At 31.9% G+C, this 11,387-nt stretch overlaps 1 protein-coding gene across 1 annotated transcript; it reads right to left on the bottom strand.

Annotated features, from left to right (window-relative positions):
- Window positions 1–2,843: 2,843 nt before the first annotated feature.
- LOC134261440 (uncharacterized) lies at window positions 2,844–7,652 on the bottom strand. Its single transcript, XM_062743882.1, has 4 exons — window positions 7,408–7,652; window positions 5,184–5,449; window positions 4,530–4,627; window positions 2,844–4,218 (listed from the first exon to the last, which is right to left on the bottom strand). The coding sequence occupies exons 2-4, from the start codon at window positions 5,409–5,411 to the stop codon at window positions 3,333–3,335; spliced, it is 1,212 nt and encodes a 403-aa protein (XP_062599866.1). The 5' UTR covers window positions 5,412–5,449; window positions 7,408–7,652; the 3' UTR covers window positions 2,844–3,332.
- Window positions 7,653–11,387: the final 3,735 nt, after the last annotated feature.

Raw genomic sequence — 11,387 nt, 5'->3', positions numbered from 1 at the left:
CAGAAAAATATTTGTCCACACAACTGAATATATTTATTTCAGACAGAAAGAATTTAAAATAACTAAATCACAACCATAACAAATACATAACTTTTAAGAGAGTATTTCTCACTTATTCATATAGCATTGAAAAGCTTAGTCATGTTAGTACATGTAATACTAAAAAAAGAAATCATGGTTCAGTACAGCTTAATTCAAAAGTAAAGCATGATTATCATGTGAACCAGAAGTCTCTGTCGAGACTGAAGCTCTACTGGTTTGTACTTATAGCAAAGGAAGAGAAAAGTACTTTAGGAGTTAGAAATTGAAACTTTTCAACAGCAATAAATAGAATAATGATCCTTGATTAAGTCTCTTTATGTTCTTAGTGTAGTCAACTTGCATGCCACATTATATTATAATCAGACTAAAACTGTTATTTGGAGTAGCATTTTGAGAGTATTTAACAGAAATTTCTATTTTTAGTAACCACAGCAACACCGTTCATCGAAATCAGAAACCGATAAACAGAAATATGTATCTTAGTGTAGTCTACTTGTGTGCCAAGTACTATTGAAATCAGACCAAAACTGTAGGAGGAGTAGCATTTTGAAAGAATTTCACAGAAATTTCTATTTTTAGTAACCACGGCAACACCGTTCATCGAAATCAAAAACTGATATACAGAATTATGTATCTTAGTGTAGTCTACTTGTGTGCCAAGTTATATTGAAATCAGACGAAAACTGTAGGAGGAGTAGCATTTTGAAAGAATTTCACAGAAATTTCTATTTTTAGTAACCATGGCAACGCCGTTTATCAAAATCAAAAGCTGATATACAGAATTATGTATCCTCGTGTAGTCTACTTGTGTGCCAAGTTATATTGAAATCAAACCAAAACTGTAGGAGGAGTAGCATTTTGAAAGAATTTCACAGAAATTTCTATTTTTAGTAACCACGGCAACACCGTTCACCTAAATCAAAAACCGATACACAGAATTATGTATCTTAGTGTAGTCTACTTGTGTGCCAAGTTATATTGAAATCAGACCAAAACTGTAGGAGGAGTAGCATTTTGAAAGAATTTCACAGAAATTTCTATTTTTAGTAACCACGGCAACACCGTTCATCGAAATCAAAAACCGATACACAGAATTATGTATCTTAGTGTAGTCTACTTGTGTGCCAAGTTATATTGAAATCAGACCAAAACTGTAGGAGGAGTAGCATTTTGAAAAATTGTTTACAGACAGACAGAAAAATAGACAGACAGACAGACGGACGGACGACGGACGCATTACCATCGCATAAGCTCTTCTGGTCTCTGACCAGTAGAGCTAAAAATAGACAAACTATTCACAGATTTGCAAAACAACACTCTTGAATTCGTTAATTAAAAAAACTATTCCACTGATTGAATGAGAGTAAATTGCACATATGATATATACTAAATACTGACAAGAGACAAGAATAACAAATAAATTAATGGTATTCACAATGAAAAGTGTGGCCATTTCATAAATGTTTACAAGTTTATTTTTTGAGCATGTTGAGCATTGGTTACATTATATTTGTCAATATTAAAATATGATCAAAATATGCATACAAACTTATAAACATGGTTCATGTGGTACTTTGCCAAGTATTTTGGTCTTGTATCCAGTGAGTAAGGTTACCCCTCCTTCCCAATTAAATGTCTATGCTGACAAATCATATGACAAAAAATCGAGACTGACAAATTCAACATTCCTTATTGATCTTACAAGGACCATCAAAACATACACACTCTGACACTAGAAGATTAATAAGGCCTTTTAAACTTTATCATCCTTTACCCTTAAGTTTATGGAATTTAAACTACTACTAATCCAGCAAAGGAAATACTTGAAAGTTTGCTATTGGATTATATAAATGGTATTATAAATGACTTGATTGGATTTTAAGAACACAGAATTCTTTCTTGAACATTCAGGTCCATAAGAAGCAAGTATATTACATTATGAGAAATCATTAGGCCAAAAAAAAGGCCTGGGGGTGATTGTAGTGTATTTGACCCATGGAAGCATTTTTTTCTTAGTTACAATGAGATTCCGCTTCAAAAACTTTTAATGAAATCATTTATCTTAAATATTTTTTTTTCAAAAACATTTCAGAAACTGTATTTATACAGGTTTGCTTGTAAAAATGTCTGTATCAGTTGTGAAATTCAGAGAACATTTAAAACATGGTTGCATATATTTACCGAGATGCAGGAGTAGAGAAACCTTAAGTTTGTCAAAGCTTGTCAAAGTGAGCTATCATATACAATTATACTGCTTTTTACTAGTTAAAGAATATAACATATATATTAAAGGATTAACATGTAATCTATCATATTTCTCATTAATGATTTCCAATTATCAATTTCAAATATATGTACTTATCATCATGATCATGCAAGCTGCAAAACTATGAAACAATTACAAACATTATAAATGAATGTATATATCATGTTTTTAATGTATGACTAATGGACATTCAGATTAAGAGGGTTTATTATATACTTTTCAATTAAAATAACTGACCATGTTGACAGAGGTGCTGTTAATTTGGCAAATATGGATATATAAATATACTCAATTAATAAGTATTAATATTATAATCTGAGTGTGTAATCAATCATGAAAATATTAACATGTACATGTATATATTGCAAAATCAGAGAAGTCTTCTAAAGGAAAAGAGAAACTATTTTAAAAGCAAATACCGTTAATTTTTTGTAAGAGATGTGCAATTCGTCTATGTTAAATTTAATGACTGTGATGAATCGGTTACCATGAGACTAAGGTTGTTTAAAAATGATTGAAAGAAGGCACGTTGATAAAAAAAGAGAAATTATGCGGAAACCAATAAAATGATGTGAATAATTTCCTGCAAAAATATTTTTCAAATTTTATTGCAAAGGTTTACATGCCACTTGAAGATCACTTCCTTTTTTACAAATCCTCTATAGTATGCTTTGATCAAATTCATAGCACTGTTTTAACTAGGGAAACAAGGAAGAAATAAATTCTCCCTAGTTTTGTTTTGGGTTAACAGGGACTTCATTGAAATCACAACACACAAATATATATCTCCTGATTTTAGTTCCTGGCTAACATGATACCAGGAATTCATCTATCCATGGAAGAGCTCGATCTGCATACTTAATTAGGTTACACCATCATGGTACACAAATTCTGATTCAGCCTTAAAAATCACAGCCAGTAAATGGTTGAAAAAACATCTTCATTGATTCACATGAAGTATGTAATATCACAATAAAAAAACGTCTTTTGAGCGCCACTGCATATTCAATGCAGTCACCAGAATTTAGAATTTGGTCACGTCACTTATCACTCTTCTAGTTGGAATAATTGGAATTCCCATGGCTTCATTTCTTAAGTCTTCTAAGTTCTGTTGCTGCACAATATTTAGTCTACTTTGTACCTCTGCTGGAAGTTTCCAGGAGGTCATACCTTTGGAATTCTGAAAGAAAATTCTACCAAAGGTGGCTGGGTCTTTGCTTCGATGCACCTGCCAGCCTAAAGGAAGCTCAGCTTTGTCTCTTGGAATGCCACAATCACAAACTTCATTTTGCTTCAGTACCTCTTTCAACCTATTGGTAATGTCTTCGTCCACATTTCTGGGACTTGAATAATACGGGTTACCATCTTTAGAAGTATGGCCAACTGGGAGCTGGGCAGGAGGGCGAGAATCAATTGAAGATGTGGAGGCATGATTTCTACCCTTGCTACCACTCCCTCCACTAGCAAGGGACATCTGGCTGCCTGAGATGCTGCCATTGTGCATACCCTCTGGACTTCCATAGGAGTTCAAACTACTGCTACTGGGGCTGGATAGTCCCATGGATTGCTGAGAAGAGAGGCGGGGCAAATCGCGGGGCCTTGAGGGTAGAGCAGGGGGATGTTCTGCCCCAGCGGAAACATCTTGTGGTGATTGATAATGGCTACCACTGGCTGAGCTACCTGATTCGTCCCTTGAAACACTTCCATTTCGCTCTGAATTACGCTTTTCCAAGGGATACAAGAATCGCACATTGTTCACTTTCTGCAGATTTTTCACCTCATTTTGTGAATAATAGGTTATGAGTTCATGCACGGAATGAAACTTGACTTCTGGTACTAAATAGAAAAACTTTGTTCCTGATCCGCCCTCAATTTTGATGTTTGTATGGCGAACAGTCTTATCAGACACACTGCATTGAAAAAAAAGGTTTAAAATTAAAATTTATATTATAAATGATTCAAAATATTTCTATTCTTTAACATTATAATGGAGATGATATACTGAATACTAAGCAGAATTTTTAGCAAGAATTCAATTTTGGCATTATTAGCAAAGGTTGAAAGATCACTAAAATTGAATATTGCTAATAATCATAGCTTTCCCTCTCCTGAAATTATTACACCACTCAAATTACTTTTCACTAAAAATATATGGCATTTTTTTCAGGGTATATTGCTAGAATTTCCACTTATATAGTATTAACATTAAAAAAATCCTTACATAGTGGATATGGAGATTGAGCTTCTGTTGCTAAAACTTGGCCGCAGAAGGAAATACCCTGGAGTTTTCTTGGAATGGTGACTAAGATACTGACAAACCTAAAAATAAAGTTAAAACGAATTCTGCTCCTTTATTCACTGACAAGTTTTATGCAATAATCACACATCAAATGAGATCATTTTTTATGCAAGGAAACTCTGTACTTGTAAAAAAAAAAGTATATAAGTAATTAATTAAGTCATAAAATATGTAAAGATTTTCTATGGAGTAAAATTCAAAACTACATTGTACTATAAAAAGAGTTTTTTAATGGAGTAATTAATCAATCTGCAGAACAAGAATTTCAATCTGAGGATTTAAAATTACCACATTTTTTTGAATTTACATTCTAGGATTTGATTTAAATGCAGTGTAAGTAAGTAAGTGTGTGTCAAATTTCCAATGAAATTTTTCAACCATCAGTTATATAGTATAAATGAACTCCACACAGAAAAATGTACTATATATTTGTCACTATGGTGAGTAATATGTGTACCAAATCTAATTAAAGTTTAAATCGTTACACCTTTTCATATTACATTATTTCAAGTTATATTCAATAAAAACTATGTTAAAGTTTATTAAGACATGTTTTTTTCAATTATTTTTAGATACCTCTTCTTGGTTTGTGAAATTGGAGTAAAAATATCTAAGTTTCCTATAATCGGTCCGACTGTCTAATGTGTTGAGACCCATATCCGAACCCTGAGTCCCGACAGAGGACCAACTGCTGATAGACGATTGGCTGCGTTTCTGGGTTAGGGGCCCAGGAGGGGGAGGGGCTGGAGAATCGGGAGGCGTGTCACCAGTGGGGGGTGGCTGAGGGGCGTGTCGCTTCGGCATCCTTGAAATGTTTTACCACATGATGCTGCACCATTAGTCTGCAAAGAAGAGAAAGTACAATTATAATTCAATTAAATACAATTTTTCCATGATTTAATTTTACAGTCTACATTTCATGGGCTGTGTTGACAGCTTGGTTTTATAATGGTCTTAAAATTTCTCTTTTACAGGGATTTCAAAAAGTGGGTGGCAGACTGACAGAGGCCAATTTATCTTTGTTCCAACGATCAGAATTCACTGCTTCAATACTTGAAACAGATAAAATTCATCATGTTCATGTACTGATACTACATCATCATGATTATTTTATATAATTTTTAAACAGCCTCTTCAAAATGTAAAAGTTAACCTCTTCAAAATTATTTCTGAATAATAAGTTCAGACCTACTATTATGTATTATATGCAAATTAATCATTCCTTTTTGTTGAAGAGGAGAGATATTTTTGGGCTAGACTTTTGACTCAAACTAGCATAATATATGCAAATTAATTATAAGTATCAACTAAGCTTATATCTGTACCAATCTGTATCATGCAGAGCAATTGTAAAGCAATTATCACAAGACCTTGTAATGAAATTGTTTTTTGATATTTTTATTCTATCTAAAACTACAGTAAAAAAAAAACCTTTGAAATCCTGTGTCTTTATATACTGAAAGGAAAAAGAAACGCAGGGTAAACTTTTGAGGTGAATTAAATTTGTTTTTCTTAAAATACTTATTATTTTTCTTATCTACCTTTTAAAACCATCTTTCAAAAAGATATAACCAAATTCTCATAAGATTTTGTCTAATTATTCATAAGTAAATGAAGCTCAAATGACGATACCCCCCAAAAGTGAAAATCGAAAACTCTCATTATCTTCAATGTCTATCTCGTGCATTTGTCAGAGCCTTATTCCTCCTTTGCATGGAATTTCATCAAAGTGTTTAATTTTCAAATCCTGGCTATATTTAGCATGGGTAACCATAAGTCAAGCGGCGCGCGCATGCGCCAGTGAGAGGAATACAACCGTAGGTTGACTGGCTCAAAAAACCAAATTGCAGAATTGTTTTCTTTCAAATTTCGTATGAATGTAATGATTAAAATAATCTACTCTATAAATGTCTGTTTTTGTGGTGGTAAGGTGGCGATTTAAGAGATGGCAGGACGAATAACCCGCTCGTAACATGACTCTGTTTCGCGTTACCGTTATCGTCACGGTTGATTGAAAACCACCCTAGACCCTCTCTGACAACGGCTTAAACGTTTTATGGGGGAAAATTTACAAGAGACTGCTTAGTAAACCGTTGTTGCCTTTTTCATTAATTAGGCAATTCGAAAACAAGACCCCATTGAACTTTCGTAAACTGTGCCAAGATGGCAATAAATTCATAATGTCTCTTAATATTGAAAAACGATGTGCATACCTCATATGCATCAATTAATGCAACAAGATTTGTTGACAAACTCGTCGTTATCAAATTGCACGTGTTTTGGGCTTTTTAGCGTTTTCCCTACGTGACGTCATAAATTTTACGGTTGAGTAATTCTGAATACTGATTTTGATGCAGAGCAACTAAATTTCCATTCTGACCAATTTTCGTAATTTTCGGTCATGGGGTCAAATTTTTATCGAAAATTATGCTACCCTGCGTTTCTTTTTCCTTTCAGTATATATATATTTTATATGTCAAAGTGTTGGACGTCTCAAAATCAGTTCATTTTCTGTCACCGTTTGAAGCAAAACAGGTTTAAGAATTTCTATACAATATATCAATCCTTTAACCCAAAAATATTTTTCATGGTTTAATGATCCAAACACTTTAATAACACGAAGACTATACTTTGAAAAATCTTCCATGACCTACAGTAATACTGATTTCATGCAACACTGGACATCATGAACAAAATGGATTTTAAACTTTTTTTGCATCCTGCCAAACATTTTAAGACTTCCATTGCCAGATCAAGTAAATTCTCTTCTCAATTATAAAAAAATAGATATATTACTTACTCTGTGATTATAGCATTTTCCATCAATAGTAACATTTTCTGTGTACAACAAATATTCTAAACTGTAAACATGCAATACACATTGATCTAGGTCGGTTAAGTTGTTGACAAAACTTCCATTGACTGGGGCCTGAAGACCTAGATATCGCTAAAAATACCACAACAGGAAAACCCAAAATAGGAAGAACGTCATGAGTGAATGCAGTCAGGCAGAAAAATGTATAAAACTGATAGATAGAAGGTGGCCAGACCTGCATGCCATGTCAAATAAATGTCAATCCTACATAAGTTAGCCACTTTGAAATAAAAATTATGCTCTTGTCTGACTAAATAAATCATTCTTGCACGACCATGCACTTTGTGACTTTTTGCATATACATGTACACTGTATATCAACTTTCAACTTGCTAGCAAATTTAGGGGGGTTACATCATGTACATGTAAATACAATACTTATGTTCGACAATGAGAACAATTACATGGCGAAATCCACTACATTGCATGTACAGTACATGTATGCCTTCCAAGGTTGTTACTTAGATAAAATTAAATTTCATACATTGTATAATGATCACGACAATACATGTATTGTTTTTATCTAATCAATGTTACTTTCAATTGTATCATATCTGCATGATACAATATGAAAGTTTTGATTGATTAGATAAAAAAAAACCAATACATCTTTACATGCATACTTTACTGAATAAAATGTCAATTAACATATACATGTACTAATTAATTGGTAAAAATAAACTAAATAATTTCATGCTTTTCAAATCAATATTAAAACTTTTTCACTATAGTATAATACATGTATGCACAGGCACCTGAATGTAAGGAGGGATAGAAGTTTTCAATATTTGATGCACTGAGCGACTGACTGATGAAAATTTTAAAAGGTGTCTGTGATGTATTTATAATTTTCTTTTAAATTAATTAACTTGACTTGGAAGCTGTGATGATGTATTACATGTATCAGAACATGTATTTGAGATGTTAATGAACCAGATAGCACAGATTATAATTATCAAAGTTAATATGAGTATTACAAGTGTACATATAGATCTACCTGATTTATCAGTTGAGAACTCAGAAAAGAGACTTTATGCAGAATGGGTATTTGATTACATGTATAATTCATATATTTAACATGTTTAAAAAATGGCATTTGCAAGATAACTTTATACACTCTTTATCTTTAAATAAATCTTTTTTTGTCTATAGATGTGATTTTAAAAGTTGACTACATGAAGGCCTATCATTAACTTAATTTAAACATTTTTATATGATTCTCAATTAATTAATTTAGAGGAGAAAAAACAAAAAAAAAACAGTATTCACCCTCCCAAATGTAATTAATATTAAAAATGATTCAAACTGTCTGACCTGTTTAGAAATATAAATTAACATTCAAACTTAGGGAATGCTAGCTATATAACATTTACTATAGGATTTTCTCCATTATCATGATAACCCATTAATGACTCAGAGTTAATGAATTTATAACAAAATTAGTCTTTCAAGTTTCTTGTATCTGAACATTTTGAGGTAGGTGTTTATAAGTAGCTGTTCTAGATTTAAGTTATTTTAGTCTGCATGTGATAGCACCCATATAGACCAGGAAGATAATTTTGCCATCCTTTTAAATAACATGTCAAATTCTGATTGGCTAAAAAGTGTTTACAGATTTACCTCAGTGCTTACTTCAGTGACAAAAGAAACGAGTTTTAAAATACCTCGGAATATATACCCTATTTTTAAGAGAGAAAAAAATGCGCAAAAAAATGTTTTACCTTTCAAATTAAAGTCTTTCTCTTTTGGGGTATCTTGTTATGCAGATACAGCATTTAAAAGTTGTCAAATTGATTTATCATGTTTATCAAAACAAGTTTAAAGGAGCAGTCCCTTACAAATTATGTGAATGCACTTTTCCAAAGTATCTGATACATGTAAGAAATTAAAAAATGAAGTCATTTTTGGGAACAGAGCTAAAAATAGACTGCTTGTCTGTTGTCATTCAATTCATCCATGGCTTAAACGATTTTCAATGATTTTTTTTTTTCATTAACGGTTTGCTTGAAAATGACCTCTTTCTATAAAGAGCACATAACTGGTCCTTTGAAAAACTTCAACAAAGTAAATTTGAGAAAAAAAATTTTTAGATACTGGTCAAGCGGTTCTGGAAATGAATTTGACAAATTAAATTAAATACATTTCCAATGACAGATATTTAACTTTCATTAATTGTCCATTTTAAGATAATCTATCATGGCCTTAATTGAACTTCCAGAAAAAGGAGGAAGTAAGCAAGTTGCTACCGTATTTTGACACAGGGATGAATTTTATAAAAAGAATGGCATCTTTAAGTCTTTATACTGAGTTTTCAAATACACTTTATTATCTTCCTTTAGTTTATTTTGAACCTATACTTTAACCATGTTAACCATACTGCATCTTTCAAGTACAGAGCTGGGTGTGGCCACAACTAAGAAAGAACTCTTTTGTTTGGTACACTGTTTCTGAAACTGTTCATTTAATAAGGAAGTAAATGAAAGATCAAAATTTCTTTCCATTTTACTTAAATAATGTTTTAGCTATACATGACTAAATGCATGTTTATCATCATTTAAGGACTTCAAGTGTCAAACTCAAGAACCCAGTCTATGGTCTAACAACATCTGTAAAGATGACAAGGCAAAGGAGCTCTCATGGAACAACATGAACAAAAAGCCAAAACCTAGTATGGTATGAAATATTGGATAATAACATCAGGTTTACACAAAATTTTCACATTAATACATAATTACTTTAACATATATCTGAATGAGAGACTTAGTGTATACATCATATTTTTTTAATCTCCCCCTACTAACTTCAACTGTTGCATACTGTAAAATCATATATTTTCGAGGGGTCAAGTTTTCGTGGTTGTAGGAAAATACATTGGTTCATGTGGATTTGATTTCGTGGTTGAAGAATTGTTCAGTAGAAATATATGTGAAAAACTGCATTTTGTGGTGGACATAAATTTGTAGTTCTCTTCATACCTTGAAAACCATGAAAATTAAACCCCCACAAAAATTTGTGATTTTACAGTATACATTTTTATTACCATCTACACTTAGGCTATCTAAAATGTATAAGCTTGCATGATTTTAACTGCATTCTAAACTAGTCATATATGATCATGATAATATAAGAAATTTTAAAAAAGAGCAAAATTTTTTATCTCCATCACTTAAGCATTGAATTCATATTTTGGGATGTCGTCGGACAAATAACACACATGGCCTTGCCGACAAATTGAATACCGCACGTTATTTACATTCTCTAATTTATTCTTTTCATAATTATTGTTTATTTTGGTCATCTTTAATGTGAATTTAGCACCCTTCAAAACTGGTGTGCTTTATAGACGTAAGAGCCATTTTTAACGTTTGTGATGTTGCAAAGTTAAATAACGCAAACGACCATTGCAAGAAAAAAAGTGACATATTGATTTTAAATGCACATTTGAAAGTTGTATTTTTACGTTCATTTAACAGGGTAATTTTTTTTTATCAGATAGTGTCAAAAAATGTACATTTTGGTGTTCCTAGAGTATTGAAAATGCATAAAGTTCCTAGTGTGTATTCTAACGCGCGGTGACAAGGTTTCGAGTGTGTTATAGAGATGTCATGGATTTCTAATGGATTTCATAAAGAAAATTACACTGAATGTAGATATTTTGTTTTATACCCATATTTTACCATAGCTACATGTGTATATGAAAAATTTAAGGAAGAATTTAGTTAGAAGGCAATTTACTACTTACTAAAAATTTAATAAACACTTCAAATATATGCAGATAGACCCTGCAGGCAATATTGTTTAGAGCGTTATTTATACTATAGGGACTTGGTATAATAATGAAAATTAAAGTGGTATGTGTTAAAAATACACTTAAAACCAGGAAATATAAAAGGCAAAATGGATTGA

Source organism: Saccostrea cucullata, unplaced genomic scaffold, assembly GCF_032062105.1.
Source record: "Saccostrea cucullata isolate Sc308-1 unplaced genomic scaffold, CSIRO_AGI_Scuc_v1 ctg2376, whole genome shotgun sequence".
Taxonomy (NCBI): domain Eukaryota; kingdom Metazoa; phylum Mollusca; class Bivalvia; order Ostreida; family Ostreidae; genus Saccostrea; species Saccostrea cuccullata.
The sequence above is the reverse complement of the archived record's forward strand: the minus strand, read 5'-3'. Positions and strand labels throughout refer to the sequence as shown.

Bases quoted from the DNA above. Each gene is read 5' to 3' on its own strand.
- LOC134261440 (XM_062743882.1), bottom strand. From the start codon at position 5,411: ATGCCGAAGCGACACGCCCCTCAGCCACCCCCCACTGGTGACACGCCT. The intron at 4,628-5,183 runs GTATCTAAAAAT...CTTTATTTTTAG, and splicing joins ATTTCACAAACCAAGAAGAG to GTTTGTCAGTATCTTAGTCA. The intron at 4,219-4,529 runs GTAAGGATTTTT...TTTTCAATGCAG, and splicing joins TCAATCTCCATATCCACTAT to TGTGTCTGATAAGACTGTTC.